Source organism: Numenius arquata, chromosome 2, assembly GCF_964106895.1.
Source record: "Numenius arquata chromosome 2, bNumArq3.hap1.1, whole genome shotgun sequence".
In the NCBI taxonomy this organism is placed as follows: Eukaryota; Metazoa; Chordata; class Aves; order Charadriiformes; family Scolopacidae; genus Numenius; species Numenius arquata.
Window position 1 is genome coordinate 72,530,076 of NC_133577.1, and position 18,580 is coordinate 72,548,655.

An 18,580-nucleotide genomic window follows, 5' to 3' on the forward strand; every position below is an offset into this window, starting at 1 on the left:
CGGTGCCTTCCTCCCCTCCTCTGCTTTAATCTCCCCCTGACCTTCGCCGCGGGGCGGGCGCTTGGCAGCACCGGCACTTGAGAACCGGCCCGTCGCGCCGTAAGGGAGCCGGCAGCCGAGAACCCCTCAGGGCAGGCGGTATCGCCTCAGGGGCGGGAGAGGGCGGGGCGGTAGCCTACAAAGGCCGCCCCGCCCCACCGGAGCCCCAGCCGCCCCTCGCCGCCTCCGTTTCCCAGAGTGCGGCGCGGGAGCGGTGCAGGAAGTCCCGTGCGCCTGAGTCAGGGGAGGCGGGGGTAGCCGCTGGTGGCGGCGATGGCGCTGGAGACCCTCTCCCCGGACTGGGAGTTCGACCGCCTGGACGACGGCTCGCAGAGTGAGCGGGGCGGGGCGGGAGGGGCTGGCGCCAGGCTCGGGGGGCTGCGGCGGTAACCGCCATAGGGCCGGGGGGAGGCGGGGGCTGAGGAGACCCTGCTCCTCTGCCGGCCCCGGACCCCTCTTGGCCCCGGTCGCCGCCGCACCCCCGCTGGGAACGGGAGGGAGGGAGGAGGAAGCGGTGGCGGGGGCTGAGTGAGGTCGCCCTCCCCAGCCTTCCCTCAGGGACCCTGCCCTGTGCGGGGGAGCCGGGCGCCCGCCGCGCCCCTTCGCCCCGCAGCCAGCCCAGGGCTGCTCCTTCCCCGGTCAGGCCTGCGGGGGTGGCCCGTCGCCGTCAGCTTTTTTCCCTCCCCCTCCGTGGTTGCCGGGGGTCGCTTAGGGGGGGAGAGCGGCTTTTCCAACCCTCCATCCCTGAGCCCCTCTGGGGGAATCGTCCCCAGTGCCCCCAGCCTGGCAGGAGTGGGCATGCTGGCCTGACTCCTTTCCCGCACGAAGCGGGCAGGAGGAGCGGACGCTTGTCGTGGGGATGGTGTTTCTTTCCTTCCCCATCACTTACTCGCAGATATTTTTTTTGCAGTTGCTTCCTCCGTTAGCCAGAGAAATCATATCGAGATGAGTTAGTTGTAGGCAGCTTACCTTGCTAAAGAATTTCTGGTATGGAGTTGGGCGGTCACTTGCAGTTTCACCTTTAAAAAATAATTAAAGAAGACCTTGTGGTGCGTAAGTCTTTGACAGTAGGTTTGTGTGCCCGTCAAAATCCACGGTTTTCTCAGCCCGTGGAGGTGACCTACTTTCTAAACGGGGAACGTATGTGGTTGTCACACCGTGCTACACACTGTAAATTGAACTGTGCCAAATTAATTACACCAGGTGTTGCTGTGAAAATATGTCAGTCATGGACCAACTGTTTCACTCTACAGTGTTATCCCAAGGGATGGTACTGTTTATGCCATATTCATTTTAGCTGGATTTCAGTGGGAAGCTGTCCTGAGCTGAGGTTTTTACCAGTTCTCCAACTGAAGAATGAAAAACATAGCTATTATCCAAAATGCCAAATCTCCAGTAGTTTGACCGTGGCATTAAGTGCAGCTACAAGAACCTTACATGACATAATATGCTCCATTACCATCATCCTGACAATGAGCAAACAGGCTGATCTTCTGTTGAGAACAGCACACAACATTCTCCTAGAGAAAAGCCAAAGCAAAATCCTGTGACTTGAAAAACTTTGTTGTTGTTATAGTCTACTCTCAGTTTATACCTATATCACTAACCTTTAGCAATTATAATGTCCTCAGCTGAGGACGCAAGATACTGAGTAAGACTGGTTTATTGTGTCTTTGTCCTAGATATTTATGGACATAGCACTTGCAAATCCTGCTGTGGCAATAAGTCCACTGAATATTGCTGATTTTATGGGAGAAGATAAGATTAAATTGGGAGATCTCTACTGCTGAGTAGGTCTCTCGCATTGTTCCAGTTGTAATGCTTTCATTTTATCACCTGAGGAGAAACTAAATCAAACTTTATTGTAAACGGATATATTATGAAGTATGTCTGCTGCTCTGAAGAAAAAGAAAATATCTGCTTTCTGTGATTTCTTTTTCTTTCTCCGTGTGAGCCAGTTTATTTAGGAAAATTTTTCTTCATCTTAAAAAGCTTCCCCCATCTCCAAGTCATTTTTTTTATCAGTTCAACCCTGCCTATCTCTGGCTAGCTATTAGCTTTCACTCTGTTTTCTCTCTAATAGAGTGAGATACTATTCATACCTGTCTCTTATTTTATATATGATCTGTACAAGGTGGCATATCAATGGCTATCAATAGTTAAGTGGAAATATTTGGAAATATTTGACATCAGTGATATTGAGCTGTAACATAGTTTGAATCCATCATTTGGCTGCTGGAAAGGTGACAGTTTGTAGGTCTCTAGCAGAGTGCTGCTGTGAGATTTTGTTTGAGGAAAGGCTACCTGTTTCATAAGGAATTGATTTGAACAGCAGTGCTAATTTCCTACTCTTGTATGACTTAGCAGCTTTTTCTGTTGTTCTTACAAAGCCCCAATATTTCTGTCAGTTTCTGTGCTCTTAGTTTGCCTTTTGTGGGAAGGGAGGAGATGGGATTGGGGGAATATGGCAGCACACCTCTATAATTAGAAGTCTCCGTACTCCAGATTTTCTAGCAGTAAAGTACTGGAGCTGACGTGGTGGCTAGTTAAACTCTGTTCTGCAGGGCTCTATGTCCATCTGTCTTTTTACTGGGTTTCTGCAGCAAAGCTTGTGGAAGGAACCTCAAAGATGAGATTAATTTGATAGAATAGAATAAAATGATGATACAGTTTAAGGGCTGCACGTCAGTGTCCGGAGTGCTTACTGCTGATGGAGTTCAGCTGCTGCTGAGTGCTGCTGCTTCTCCATTCATGTGAAATTCAGTCGCCTTATTTTGACAGTGCCCTGTGCACTGTCTAGGCTGCAGGTGCAGGTACAACCCAGTGACACTAATGCAGACCTTAGTGTGAGAGTTTACTGTGCTTCTTGGATAGGCTTTGTAGTCCATGTGCCCTTATGGTTTGCATTGCTGCTAGCTTCAAAGTAGTAACTTAGAATTAGTTCGGGACTTCGCTGCAGTCATTTCTCCTTCTCGGACTCGGCCTTCCTGTGCATAGTCCTTTTCGTCTTTTCCTTATTAAATTGTCCTTATTCATTACTCCCCTTATGCCTGGTGCAGTGTCGCAGTCAAGCATTTTCTTTCTCCAAAAGTGATAGTTGGTTCAGCAGTGCTCTCCCACTGAAGTAGCCATCAACTACCATTCGGCTCAGTTAAAAACGCAGAATAAAAGAATATACATTTTTTAACTTTCTAGAGCACTACTTGCTGAAATGTGAAAAAAGCATGTATAAAGCTCTGTGAGAGTTTAATTCTTGTTTAGGAAAAGTTCAGTTGTTCAGCTGTTTTATATTCTCTTAACTTTTTTAGATAATCTTATTTTCAAAAAAATAGATGATCACAAGCTAACAGATTTGTTATCTAATTATGGAGAAGACAGCTTAGTCTTCAGATGGGAAAAGATTGTACTTCCTTACTGAGCACACAAACCTTGAGCTGTAATCATTCACTCCATAGTTCAGATTATGCAACTAAGCCTGTAGTTGTATATAACTGGAGGGGGGAAGTGGGGAGTATCTTAATGTGGGAAGAAAAAAGAACAGAACAGAGTGAATGAAACTTCTGTGGACCAATTGTCTTTAGAGTTACATCGCTAATTAATGCCACTATTCTTTTTGTTTGACCAGCTGAATGTTACCTTTTGAACATAATAATCTACTTGCCCCTAGCAGTAACAGGACAGCTGTGCATTTCAGTGTCCAGGTGCTAAACAGAAGTTCTGCTTGAAGATGGTGAATTTGCAAGTAGGGGGAATGACTGAAAGCCAAAAATTTCCCGTGTAATGCCCAGATGACTCGCTGAGAGGTAGCAAGGAGAGTGTGGAAGGGGGATTGCTACTAATACAGCTGCTGCTCAGGACAAAATGATCAGACCCATTGCCTCAAAGTTCTAATATAATTACATATGTACAGGTTCAGCCAATGGATAGAATAATCTGTTTACAATTTCTACAGTTGCTTCTTTGCTCAGCATCTTGATGTGATTATTAGGTCTGTTAAGATCTTAGTTTGAAAATAAATGCAATTTTAAAAAATTTTCTGTAAGCCTCAGATGCTTGATATTCTTTAAGTAGTATTTGGATGTCTTTTAAACTGACACTGAATTGTATGATTGTTTTTAAATAAGAATTTTGTATTAAAGATGCAGTTGTGTTAACAAAAAATGCTGCAGCAAAATGAGGAATCCAGTACTACAAGCTAAATAGCAACAGATTAAATATTTTTTAATAAATTTTTTTATACTGCAGTTTATTGAACAGTCTGTACAACTGTACAAATGTTATCAATTCTCAGAAATTCATGCTGAAGTGCAGTTGAAGAATTACGGAAAATTTCTTGAGGAATATACATCTCAGCTGAAGAGAATTGAAGATGCTTTGGATGAATCTGTTGGAGATGTTTGGGACTTCAGTCTTGATCCCATTGCATTAAAGGTCTTCATATATTTAATATGTATTGCAACTGTTATTTCCCTAGTTCCTCCCTCCCTTCAAAACCTGAGAAGTAAAAGCTTGATGCATTTGTGCTTTCAAAATTTTGACTTTTGTGTTTGAGAAACCTATCCAATACCATTTTAATTATCAAGTAATTAATAGATCAGTGCATATCATAAGAGCAGATGTTTTCTTATTACTCTTTTCCAGTCTTCTGGATACTAGTGGAAGTTAAGTGAATTTATAGTTCTTCATGTGTTGGGAAGCCTAATTTCAGCAAACTTCTTCCCTGTGGGTGGGTGTTGGTGTTCTTATCTGGGGGTTGGGGTTCCAGAAGAGCTCACTAGTACTTCTACAACTGCAGAGCCAACTGTGTGTGTATTTATAGTTGTGGTTTGACTTAATGCCGGCCTTAGTATAGTATTTTCTGTCCTCCAGAGGTGGCTGTTTCCTTGGTCCTGAGTTCTCTGCCCTCTGTGGAGCATTATTTTTTTTTCCTTCCCAGAATTTGCAGATATCATTTAAAAATGCTTTTGTTACCATGTGGAACTTGTCTGTGCTCAAGATGCACTCTTAAGTAATCATCTGTCTGAATAATTTGAATAAATTATGTGTAGGGTCAGCACAGTGCTGGATGTATATGAACTAGTCAATGTCATGGCTGACCAGTACAAAATGTCAGTGGCTGCATAGAGATATGCATCCTATTTCCTGCATTTGGGATTCTTAATTCGTGTTTTAGGTTTCTTGAGCTGTTTTTCCTATGTACACCATAATGACTGTGCTTTTGCTTTCCAAGTTTTATAAGTAAATTGTTGTAAATGCTATATAGTATAGCTGGTTATTGCCTTTCTGCCTAGAGTAAAAGGAAAGGTATTAACATGTAAATGTGAAGAGCAAAGGTTTCCTGCAGCATAGGTTGCCAGTAATGTGCAATTATTGCTCTCTTATTACTGAACTTATTTGAGATTAAACTGGGGAAAAAAATAGTTGTTGGATAAGTGTATTTTTGATCAATGTTTTCTAAAGCTGTATGTTTATTGTTTTTTATTTTGTGGTTTTGGTTTTCTTGTCTTTTTAATTGGTTGTTTTGGGGTATTTTTTGTGTTGTGTTTTTTTTTTTTTATTTTAGCTTTTGCCGTATGAACAGTCCTCCTTACTGGAGCTCATAAAGACAGAAAACAAGGTAAGTGCTTTATGCTCAAAAGAAAAAACATATAAAAGAATTATTCTAGATAAACCCAAGCTCTAAACGTGAATCTATTTGCAATCTGTGTGGTTTTTTTCTCCTTTGAGTCTAGGTTCTAAACAAAGTAATAACTGTGTATGCTGCCCTTTGCTGTGAAATCAAGAAGTTAAAATATGAGGTAAATTCAGCTGTCTTTTATTGCTGTGTATGAAAATGTTTGCAGATTGACAGGCTGATATATAAATTTATTAATTAGCAGTAAAGAAACAAGATATAATGTCTAAATTTTTATAGCATGATTACATATATCCTATTTATTAAAAAACAAATTTCTGCTTTTGTTGTTAGGCAGAAACTAAATTTTATAATGGCCTCTTGTTTTATGGAGAAGGAGGTAAGTAGCTCCCTTTACTGTAAGAGTTTGTAGTTTTACATTACTGTTTCAGGTTATATTAAATGCTACAGTAAGTGTAACTTTATAATATGGATACATGCTTTCTCTGTATCTTTGAACACCAAATAATGGACTTTGAGGTTATAGGTATATATGTTAGTGTCTTGTAACTGTTAGCTTAAGATAACAATAAGATTTATCTGTTACATTAACAGGAAGTCTGTTGCAGCCTTGTTTACATGAGAATTAGGAAGTATGGGCTGTTGAGGTTATATTTAATGTAACACATAGAAGCCTGAGTTTATGTACTGTAGCAGCTGTTTTTCAAAGTTTGGCATTGAAAACCTGTTTTTCACATGTAAACATATCCTAAACCAACATATTTCCTATTGGGACTAGATTTTACGTTGGTTGTGGTAAAACGATAAATCTGTAATTTGATTGTAATAAAACAATGAAACCATTAATGAATAACCTGGACTACCAAATTCTGCCTAATTTACTTATGCAATCGTAGTTGCTCAAAGAGAAGTCGCAGTGTGTTCATGTCGCCTGCACTTCAAATGCAGGTGATAGTACTCGTGCTACTGTTTAGACCATGACATGCTACAGGGGCATAAGTGATTGTAAGGCAATTGAGTTGACAAATCACGAAACCCTGTTTTAGGTGAAAGCTGCTTTGTGTCTTGGAGTTAAACTGATAACTCCTCTGAACGGTTGGTCTTGAGCTTCCACCTTAAAGGATACTAGTCTGGGAATAAGCACAGATCTCGGCCCTGAGGACTGAATATATTAATGAGTTGATTTAGAGATGTATCACCTAACTGTTTTATTTCAGAAATTTGAGAGAAAGGGAAAAGCAGTAAGCTTTTTTTTTTTAAGCTTTTCAAGAGCCTTGACTCTGACAAGTATTGGGAAATGTGAAATCTTTGAGATAGGGACTGTTTATCATTCTTTTAAGTGCTTCATAAGATGACTGTTGTGGTTCATCTAAGGAACATGAAAAAGTGTGGTGGGTTCCCTCCCCTTTAGCAGATTCGCACTTCTTATCAGACATGGACTTAAATATTTTAAAAGAAAGTGATATGCTGCCAAAATGATACTTAGGGGATCCCTCAAAACCTCTCCATGTCTCATAAGATGAAAAAAGGCAGACTGTTGCAGATTAACATATTACAGCAGCAGTTTGTTCCTGATGGGTGTTCTGCAGACGATGCTTGAGAATGGCAGGAACTGTAAGGTCAGCTTTCTGTGAGTTGAGTGAGGATGCAGAAATTATGTTTTCCACTTCCATATTCCTCCTTGTAGCATTTTTTGATAACAGCAAACTTTCTTAGAACAGCTGGCAAAGTTACTAGTTCAAGGATGGTTGAAATGTAAATAAATACAGTGCTGGCCTTTTTGTTCTTTCCTTCTGTTTTTTTTCATCTTGTCCTTGGAGTGGCCAGTGCTAGTCTAGGAACTTTATATAGTTAGTTGGATTGGGGTTTTTTGGGGCATACACTAAACAGACTAAATGTTACATAAAATGTGTAATGGGGAAGCATGCAATACTTAGAATCTTGTCCCAGAGCTTTATCTGACAGACGTATGGAGACTACTTTAGTATCTGATGGTTGCTCTAAAATAACATATTTCATGAAGCAGTAAGACCTGCAGGTAAACTTGCAATCTTGAGATTTTTCTACTGGGCTACTCTGAGCAAAAATGGCTTAAGTCTAGAGCATTAATCTGTCATCACATTAAGATGGTGGTATTTTGTCAGGTAGTAATACAACTGCTCCAGCTGACTGAAACAATTTGGCATTGGCGATGTAATTCTTGTATTTCGTAGTATCCTGTTAGTGTACTTTGTCATACAGGTAATGCTTTGAAGGTATGGGTGATGAGCTGGTTCTTTTGTGTGGGATGCTATATAGGAAAAGGAAAATCAATTTCTTGATTAAATTGACTGCTGCACAGCTTTTTCTTCTGATTAATGCTGTAGTATGTTCTTGCAGTGAATAACTGCCAAGGATGTTCCTCGCAATGTGAATATCTAGTGCTTTCATACAAACTCTTTAAAATGGAAACTTTTATATTAAATTACTTAATATATATGCCTTTAAAGAATTACTTTTCATTCTTTATTTTCTTTCAGGTGATGGAGACTTTTTTTCCTGATTGTGTCTAGCTTATAAACGATGTAATTTTTAATGAGAGAGAAATTTCAAAAATAAATCCAGCTTAGGAAAGCAAAAGTAAAAGTTTCAAGGCTCCGTCAGTATACTTATAGTAGTGTGCTCCACTTGTATGTCAAACAAATGGCCTGGAGGGCAAGCTTCAATGTTTATTTAACAGTTGGAACACAGGCTTTTGAAAGTAGTGACAAATGTTTGTCTTTCAAGCCACAGATTCCAGCATGGTGGAGGGAGATTGCCAAATACAGATGGGAAGATTTGTTTCTTTCTTGCAGGTAGAGTATGTTTTGATTATTTTTTTTAACAGCAATTAGAATCTTAATTTTACTTGCAAAGTGGATTTAAGTCTGCAGTATCCTGCTTGCATTTTGCTGAAAGGCATTGGAGTCCTTTGATATGTCATTATGTTTTGCCTGCAGACCTGTCGCAACCAGCTGATGTATCACACAGTATTGTTTTGGGGTTGTTTTTATTTATACTTGTCTAAAACTGTGGAAATCTGAGAGAAGAAATTAGTTTGTGTAATCATTGTTCAAAGAAATTAGAATTTACTTAAAATTTCAGTAAGAGAAGATAAACTGAGGTTGTTTCACTTGATGGTGAAATTAAAGATACCTATTTTTATGGTTTTGATTAGCAAGTTTTAGTTTTCATTGAATATTTGAAATGAATTAATTGTTTGTACATCTTTTTTTAGCTGATAGAAGAATGCAAAATTAAAACATGTACCTGGAAAAATTTTCTTGTGCCTCACTCGAACTTTCAGGGAAGAACATGCATTTCTTACACAGTTTGGTTGTTATCAGGGTTCTTTGCATGGAAACAGGATCTGTGTTTTTTCTGAGGATTTCCTGTGCTCTTGGGTTTCAGTCTACTGTGGAATTTCTTTGTCTTCAGTATAGCTTAAGTGACTGTCCTGTTCCCAAAAATGTTTCTATTTTTATGCAATATTGCTTGTAACGAGATATCTATGTTGAAGTAGAGAGTATACGGGAAGCTTCCAGAATGTTAAAACAAATTCTAGTTTAACAAAGGTTAAAATTCCTGATTTTGCTGTGTACTAGCATAGCAGTAGATCACTTACTGAGTCATAAAAGGTTGAATGCTATAGGAAGTTGTTTCTCAACCTCTTTTACCATGGTCAAGTGCAGTTAGTTATTAGGATATCTTGGGGTTTTTTTTCCCCATTTTCCAAGTTTTTTGTCCAGTTGACTTTGTCAGTTTCTTCCTTCATCCTCTATTTCTTTCCGACCAGATATTTGAGAGACCTTTTAGTGGTTCTGAAATGAGACTACTGTTCACTTGTGTTTTGCCATGTCTTTTTTTTTTTCCTGCCAGGATGCTTTGTCTGGGTGGAAGCTGAGAGCAGGGTAACTGGCTGTCTGGATATCTATGCGCATTGCAAACATGCTCTGTAGAACAAGTTTATGTTTATTTAGGGGGTATATGCTGAAGTGTTTGTTTATAGGGTAAATGCCATACAAAAATATAGCAGTATTGCTTGTGAGCCCGCCTGGTCTGTATGCTACAACGGCTTGCTGATTGTTGAGCAACTTGGGAAAGAAGGGAAATGCAGGATGTTGCCCCATGTATGAACAGGTGTGTGTTGCTTTGGGTAAAGCTATGAGGAAAACTTATTCCTTATTGAGTTCTTTTTCAACTATTGTGTTTCCCTAAATCCACTCTAGTAGTAGTCTGTATCCATAGACTGGGAAACGTTATGTGCATGTCTCCAAGAGTGGTGTAGAAACATGAATGAAGAAGACAAAAGTGAAATGTTGCTTTTGTAGAGCTAATGTCCACTTATTGGTTTATTGGCTCTTCCGAGTTCAGGATTTCTTAACGAGATGTTATAACCTCAAATTTTCTATGTTAAAACTTTTGTTTTTTTAAATTATCAAAATAGTGCTGTGAAACACCAGTTAGGTACTCTTGATCCTGCAGAAGACAGTACTCTGACAAAGTGATAAAATCATCTGTATTATGTAGCTGCTAATTTGTATGTGCTGTTAACTGGACTATTTCCTGGAAGCTTAAAAATGGCAGCTGCTGCCCCTTCCCCAGGAAAGATGATTTCAATTGTCTATTAATCCATTCCATTGGAATCTGTTGGCTTGTTTCAGCTGCATTTGATAGAGCAATGCAAGTATAAGAAGTAGCGACACTTCTATGTTTTGTGAAAACTGGTGACTAATAGAAGGCAGAAGCCCAAATAACATCTATTTTTGATGGAGAGGAAGACAGAATTTAACTGTTAGCCAGTCTCCTGGCAGGAACGACAGGCTGGCTGGTTAGCCAGTGTGGGCTGGCTGCAGTTAAGCCATCTGTGTGCTGACTGGCTAGACTCATCACATGCTGACTTTTTCCTGATGGGATTATAGATGCATTCATGAGCCAAAATTATTGCATCTAAGAGAAACTTGGATTTGTTTACCCTATTGCTCAAGGAGTGCCTTCTTAAAATTCTGTATATAAACTAAGATAGTCCTTTAGCTGGTTAGAATTGATCTGTTCTTCTCATTTTGTATTATGTAACTGAGCTCAAGTTTGGCTGTAGTCAAATATACCTCTCAAAGACATTGTTTTATTTTTTTTAAAGCAGTTTTCTGTGGCTAATCACTCTTACAGAAGGTACAGGCTTCTGTGTTAGTTTCTAATTTGAATTCAGTTATCACCAGCTCCCAGAGTGTGGTGACTGTTGAATCTAGTGGGAAAATGATAGCCTTTCCTATCAGGGATATTCTCTCTGAAGGTACTTGGGCACTGTTGTCAAGTCACTACTTATTGTCTTTGATAAACAACTCTTGAAACTTTTACAGCAAGATATTTAAAGTATGTTGAACCTATTATGGTGACTCTTTTTTGTACCTTCTTTAAAAAATGAATATCCTTTTTAAAATGTGGCCCTGGGTATCAATACTAGAATTTTATTATCTAGATTGTCAAAGCTATATGCAAGTGCGAAATAACTTTTGTTTTCCTTATGCTTTTCTTCATGTCCAAAGTTCATATTGGTCCCAAAATAGTCCAATTTGTACTGGGAGCTTGTGTTCAGTAACCTCTTAGCTTAGTTCCAGATTCTTTTTTGGAGCTGTTAGTTACTAGCATGATGGTTTCCATCCTGCTTTAGGTCTGTCCACTGACTTGGATTAGGATTATAGTTGGAGCTCGGGCTGCAAGTTCAGTGGTTTATGTTCAGTGTTTTGGAAGTAATGACAGTTTGTGTATGAGGAGGGTCTGTACATATATGCATTTTTGTTTTCTTGTATTTCAGGAGCTGTCTTGCTTTGTTACCCGATGTTATGAAGTGGCGGTGAATGTAGTGCATCAGTTGGCTGTTCTCTATACCAGCAACAAGTAATTATTCCCTAAAATACTATACTGTTTTTATGTAGTTAAATATATAAAATATGAGTGTTCTGCCTAAGGCATGATCATTTTTGGAACAATGTTTAGAGATACAGAGAGTGCTTTGCTGTGCAAGTTTGAGCTTCATAAGCCATTATGAAAGTGGATTTGTTTTATTTTTAGAAAGACATCGCTTTTATATAGTGAGATGCAAGAATTTTAAATTTTTGCCTTTTTTGATAGAATTGATGCTTTGGAGGCTCTTAGTCTTTATGACAAAGACATTGTCTTATTACTTTTTCATCCTTGCTCTGTTTGAGAGAGATTCCTTCTGTTGACTGATACAGTGGATACCACTAGCTACAGAATCTTCTAAAAATTGGATCACTTTCACAGTTTAATGTTTTAAATATGTAAATTTTGGTATATATCCCTCACAGAACCACCACAGTTTTAACACCTGAAGTTGAGCTTAAGAAGGGCTATTGGGTTCAGCTCCTCTGAAAACTTTGAGGAGAGTTTTGCTCTGAATAGAATTGCTGGGTTTTGTTCTGATTATCACAGCAGGGCTCTTGATTCCTCTCTCCTTCCCCCTCCAGATAAGAGAGAATCATCGTTCTCAGTTTTATTTGTTGTTTTATACTGCATCACAAGGTAGACTTTCTGTATGGTGCTGGATGTGTAGCTTGGACATGGCTTGATTAAATGTGATTTTGTACTTTTGGGCCACAAGGCTGTATTTATGAAGGCTACTTGCTGTCAGTATAACTGAATTGGGAATTGCTGATAAATATATGCCCTGACTGCAGTCAGTGGTTTGAACCAGTCACATGCACTACATTTAAAAATGCAATATTAAATTTGATCATAGCACACAGACTTCATGTAGAGTATTCTTTCAATCAGATTTTGAGAATTATTTTGTTTTCTGAAGTAAATATGTTAATGAAGGAAAAATGTACCCTAAGAAACAAAGAACACACTGTCATACAGAATTAATAAATATGCTCTGTTCTAAGGATTAAAAAGGCATCAAAATATTTATTTTGTTTACAGGAATGCGCCTAAAATTATAGAGACGTCTGGAGTTCATTTTCAGGTGGGAATGACTTGGACCTCCTTTTGCTTATGTTAGTATATGCATGTCTTGATCATTGATCCTGAGAAAAGCATCAAGAAAGTGAATTTAAAGTGCAACTTTCAATCTGGAATCTCCTTTAAAGGTTTTGTTTTGCTAAGTGCTTTTTCTGCCCTTTATGTGGAAAGTACTGGTAACTCCATGTCTGTCGCTGTCTAGCTTTCTTAGCTGAAAAGTGTTTGCACACTCCCTTATTGTATGCACCGTGTGCTCCTGCGTGTAGACAATTTTGAAAATCCTATCTTCAATGTCAAATTACATCGGTGAACTTGTAGCTGTGCCTGTACACAAACTAATGTGCCTTGTGTCACTACAAGAAATACTAAATCTTTAAGCTACCAAACCAAGAAATCTCCCATTTAACTGTCTAGCTGATGTCTTGTTGGCTGATAATATGTTGCAAGGAAGTGAAATTGTACTTGCACTTTTACACACGTGACTGTAATAAACTTGTCAATAACTACAACAGTCCTTTCTGTTTTAAACAGGCAATGTATGAGCATCTGGGAGAATTGCTCACAGTCTTGATCACTCTTGATGAAATAATTGACAATCATGCCACTCTGAAAGATCACTGGACCATGTATAAGAGGTGTGTGTCTGAAGGTGTGAAACATACTCCCACAACATAAAAGATAAAAGCATGTGTGTGTGTCTTTGTTCCAAGAAAGTCAGTGTGGGAACATGGATTTTAGTAGCTCCGAGGAGTTTCAAGAAACCTCAATGAAGAGCAGGGCTCAGCTGCCACTTTGTCCTTCTAACAGCCCAATAAGTTTTAAAAGTGCTGAATGTTACACTTACAATGCTCAGTAAACGTCTTGACAGAGTTATGGTTGGTGGGGTTTAAAATATATTCAATAAGAAATCTTAATTTTGCACAGGACTGGTCTACGACTATCCATGTTGATCATGGGGAGGGGCATACAGATTTAAGTAAGAAAACTGTCTTAAGTAAAAGCTGAAGAGTCAACAATTGCAAAGGTAGTTAAATTAGTGGAAAAACTACTGTTTCATTGAAAACCTGAAAAAATGGGAGTTACTCAAATGCAAATAGCTTATACAGACCTTATACAGTAGGTTTTGTTTTGTTTTTTATTTTGAAGTTGCTGATGGGCACAGGTGTGGGTGACTAAAATCTATTATAAAAATAGTACAGGGTATGATAGGACTGTTAGCCTGTTTTAATTGTGTTGTATGTATGTGTTCTATGTCTGCTCCTTCCAGGCTACTAAAATCTGTCCATCACAACCCTTCTAAGTTTGGGATTCAAGAAGATAAACTGAAGCCATTTGAAAAGCTGCTGTTAAAACTGGAATGCCAGTTACTTGATGGAATGATATTTCAGGTAGTGAAATTAATGCTCTCCAGTATGACAGAAGAAACTATTACATTAAAGCGACACTCTTCTTAGAATGTTTTGTTTCTTTGGGTTTATTTCGTTTTGTTCTGGATGTAGTGATGGATGAATTTGCATCTGTGCATGGAAAAAAGAAAAAAGCTCTATTGTATGATCCTTCCTTGCTCTTCTCAAGTGCTAGAACTGTGCCAGGCTTTGAATGGTTGCAGTTAATGCTTACTGTTCTGCAGAATTAAAGAAACGCAGACAACTTGGCATTAAGACTATGTATTATCAGGGAGTCTGATTTTTCACCAGAAATTTAAATAGTGGTCAGGCTTATGTAGCATAGATCCCCTTTATTTTAGCTGCAGGTAGAAGTCTTCTGTTATCTTGAAAATGTTGTGTGACCTCATATTTTGTCTGATTCCTAGCATATGGGACAGGTAGCTGTCACAGAGTAGTGCTTCACTGGTGTATACCCCTGAAACAGGCAAGCGTACAGGTGGATGAGAAGGATTATTACTTTTTCAGTACAGTTAATTTAAATGTGTTCATATAAGATGCCATCTATTTTCAGAAAAGTGTGTGCTTGAGACACTGAAATCAGATGTTGTGGGATAGTGGGCAGAGGATAGCGTTGCTGATGCTGATCACAGCAGAGTCAACTGAACAGGACTGTTGCTCAGTTCTTACTGTTACATCTTAAATGGCTTAGGGAAGGAGGTTTTGTTCTCTAAAGGCCTCCAAAACGGAAATTGTAAATAAATAAAGACAATTTGCCTTATTCTTTCAAAGGACATTGCTATCAGCTATCAAGTTTTTGTCTAGATTTCTCTAATGTTGCATTAGTACAAAGACTTCATTATACACTTGAGACATAGGTAGGATTTGTCTCGTATTCATTCAGGAAATTTCCCCTCCTGTCACACCAATGCCCCTTCCTAACAAAAATGCATGAAAAATATTGAATACAGTTCCATTAAAGACTTTTCTAATATCTTTGGAAAATCTGAAGTGTGGGTGTTTTTTTTTTTGTTTGTGGTTTTTTTGACTGTGTGGCTTTTGGTAATTTTTTTCAAACAGCCACCAGTGGTGTGGGGGCTTTATGCTATAAGTTCATGAACCGCATCCTACAAGCAGCTTGCATGATAGTTTGGTTTAGTTGATGGACAGTTAGTTACATATTATAATGTAATAATGCAAATATGCATCTGGTTTCTTATCACTAGCACATCATGTGTTGCCTTTAAAAATAACAGAAATGTTAAGTAAATAAAGTGTTTGTTTGAATGTTAGGCATAAGAGAGGTTTTTAATGTTTTACTAAAAAAAAAAAAACCTGTATGTTGGGAAGTCTAAGACTAGCTTCAGGTTAATGCTATAGGACATAACTCAATGTGCTCTTGCAGTATTATTCTCTTGCAAAATCAGTATTCTTTTAAGGCTCAAAATTCACAGCATTATCATTATGGTTTTTTTTTCCTTTTTGCCCAGGCCTGTATAGAGCAACAATTTGATTCTGTAAATGGTGGAGTGTCAGTGTCGAAGAACAGCACGTTTGCTGAAGAATTTGCTTATACTCTTCGCACAACTTTTGCAAATGTTGAAGCCAAACTTGGTAAAACAAGCTCATGATTATCCTGCCAGATTCACCACTTCTAAAATTGTTTGTATCACTTGTCTTGGAGCAGACTTCAGAAAATAATATTTTTTGGTGTATTTCTGCAGGTGAACCTTCAGAAATTGACCAGAGAGATAAATATGTGGGCATCTGTGGCCTCTTTGTACTGCATTTTCAGATTTTTCGGACCATAGACAAGAAATTCTACAAGTCATTGTTGGATGTCTGTAAAAAGGTGAATGCTTTATTCTTTTGTCAGTAACTAAGAGAGGAAAAAAATGTTCAGTAATGAAGTAAATAATTTTCTTAATTGTACAGCATAGCAAAGATGTGGGAAAAGAAAGGATACAATTTACCAAAACAAGTCAGAAAGCAGAATTAAGATTTTTCTACACTTCATAATTTCCTTTCCCCTTCCATTTTCTTTTAAAGATGCTAGAAAAACCTGTCCACTCACTTAGCAGCAAGGTAAAATAACTTGAAATTGCCATTGAAACGTTCTTCAAGTTTAATGTAGTGCTGAGAACAAAAAATTATTTGAATTATGAGTATTGTGGGTCTGAATAAATGCTTTGGGTTTTTACCTTTGCTATAAACATGTATCTTGAAAGACCTCTAAGTCCAAAGGCGATTGGGGCTTTTTTCATACCAGGTGGTATTAAGAAATTCTTCTCTAATACTGTTCAGAATCTCAGAGTGTAAATTACTTTGCCTGTGATGTCCTCAGTGGGCTTCCAGGGGAGAAACCTTTTTTAATGTGAACCTAATGCTTTGTAGAAACTACTTATGCAGAAATAAACTGAATTGTGTGTTATAATTCAAAAAAGGCATAAGAAACATGCATGGTCGGACAGTATGTGTTGTAGTTAATGTTTATTGCTGCTTCTATTTTCCCCCCTTTTTTTCTTTTGTTTGTTTCCCCCAGGTACCAGCTATCACGTTAACTGCTAACATTATCTGGTTTGCTGACAACTTTCTGATTCAGAAGATACCAGCTGCTGCCAAACTCCTGGACAAGAAAAGTATTCATACAGTTAAAATGCAAAGGGAGAACTTTCTACAGCAGAAGGCACAGTCACTTACCAAGTACGCTTCCTAAATACTGCTTCATGGTGATGTTTGGAAAACAGTTTATAAACACGTGGGTTTCTTCATTCAGTGTACTAGCATGTTGTGTAGTGTTGCTCAGGGGCGTTAAACAACCTTTCCAATTCACTGCAGCAATATGTGTGTTAATGTTGCTGACAAAGCATTGATCAAAACAAAGCTTTTTTCACGTTATGCTTTCAGAAAAATTTGTATTATGTCACTAAATAACAAAAGTTCCTGACAGTTCTAAATATTTGATTGCTTCAGTTATTTCTACTCCCATACTTTAAACTTCAATTTATTTTTTTTTAACTAGTAACTAGCAACTGGAGCTGCTCTGTTTTCTATTGGGGCTCTCTGATTTCTATGTGTTTATGGAAGTAAGTCACTAGTAGGCTTATAAAGGGTTTTTTCCTCTGCTTGGTGATACTTTCTTTACAAGCATTTCTTTCCTTGTCACTGTTTTAATTGCTTGTTTAATGGTCTTAGAAATTATCTGTATCTGAAAAGGCTTCTCTTTCATGCTCTGCATGTAGCTTGCAGGTCACTTCCCTCTCTAAGTGCTTTCTGAAATAAGTTTAAAGATGAGATGGGATTTTTTTAAAGTTGTTAGTCTCAGACAAGTGTGCTATGCTGCATAGGGAGATAACAAGGCTGAGATGTCTGTTCATGTTGCAGACCAAAACAAGAAGGTGGAAAATGGGATCTGTGGAATAGAAGTAAAAACGGATGTTTTTGCAGATTGTCCTTCAGCCCTGTATGCAAGTGGGCAGAACTGGGTTGGAGGGGAGGGAGGGTGGGAAGAAGCAACTCCATGTCTGTGTGGGCCTCCAGCAGATCATTTTCACTACTGCCCCGTTTCTGTTTCAATCCACTGCTTAGAATCGTAGAATCATAGAATCATAGAATGGCTAGAGTTGGAAAGGACCTTAAAGATCATCTAGTTCCAACCCCCCTGCCATGGGCAGGGACACCTCTCACTAGAGCAGGTTGCTTAAAGCCCCATCCAGCCTGGCCTTGAACACTTCCAGGGATGGGGCATCCACAACTTCCCTGGGCAACCTGTTCCAGTGCCTCACCACCCTCACTGTAAAGAATTTCTTCCTTATATCTAATCTAAATCTCTTCTCTTCCAATTTAAAACCATTGCCCCTTGTCCTGTCACCACTCTTCCTGACAAAGAGTCCCTCTTCAGCTCTTCTGTAGGCTCCCTTCAGGTATTGATAGGCTGTTATAAGGTCTCCCCGGAGCCTTCTCTTCTCCAGGCTGAACAACCCCAGCTCTCTCAGTCTGTCTTCATAGGAGAGGTGCTCCATCCCTCTGATCATCCTCGTGGCCCTCCGCTGGACCCGTTCCAACAGGTCCATGTCCTTTCTGTGTTGAGGACTCCAAAGCTGGACACAGTACTCCAGGAGGGGTCTCACGAGCGCAGAGTAGAGGGGCAGAATCACCTCGCGAGACCTGCTGGCCACACTTCTCCTGATGCAGCCCAGGACACGGTTGGCTCTCTGGGCTGCCAGTGCACACTGCCTGCTCATGTTGAGCTTCTCATCCATAAGCACTCCCAAGTCCTTCTCCTCGGGGCTGCTCTCCAGCCATTCTCCACCCAACTTGTATTTGTGCCTGGGGTTGCCACGTCCCAGGTGCAGGACCCTGCACTTGGCTTGGTTGAACTTCATGCAATTTGCTTCCTGGTTTATGTCCTATATCCACAGGAAGAGTCAAGAGCTCTGACTGAATTCTTCCCTGGGCTTTAATTCCTGGATGGAGTGTAATTGTACTGCTGCTTTGCTTTTGGTTTTGGGCAGTGGTA

At 39.3% G+C, this 18,580-nt stretch overlaps 1 protein-coding gene across 2 annotated transcripts in view; it reads left to right on the forward strand.

The window, feature by feature from the left end:
* Positions 1–312: 312 nt before the first annotated feature.
* Positions 313–18,580, forward strand: part of WASHC4 (WASH complex subunit 4) — a 39,606-nt gene continuing 21,338 nt past the window's right edge. For both annotated transcript variants that reach the window (XM_074166870.1, XM_074166879.1), the window contains exons 1-13: positions 313–373; positions 4,331–4,470; positions 5,603–5,656; positions 5,772–5,837; positions 6,008–6,053; positions 8,441–8,508; positions 11,508–11,590; positions 12,638–12,680; positions 13,208–13,311; positions 13,944–14,064; positions 15,552–15,675; positions 15,786–15,913; positions 16,604–16,764. In XM_074166870.1, coding sequence (XP_074022971.1) covers positions 313–373; positions 4,331–4,470; positions 5,603–5,656; positions 5,772–5,837; positions 6,008–6,053; positions 8,441–8,508; positions 11,508–11,590; positions 12,638–12,680; positions 13,208–13,311; positions 13,944–14,064; positions 15,552–15,675; positions 15,786–15,913; positions 16,604–16,764 — 1,199 coding nt within the window. The remainder of the gene's footprint in view (positions 374–4,330; positions 4,471–5,602; positions 5,657–5,771; positions 5,838–6,007; positions 6,054–8,440; positions 8,509–11,507; positions 11,591–12,637; positions 12,681–13,207; positions 13,312–13,943; positions 14,065–15,551; positions 15,676–15,785; positions 15,914–16,603; positions 16,765–18,580) is intronic.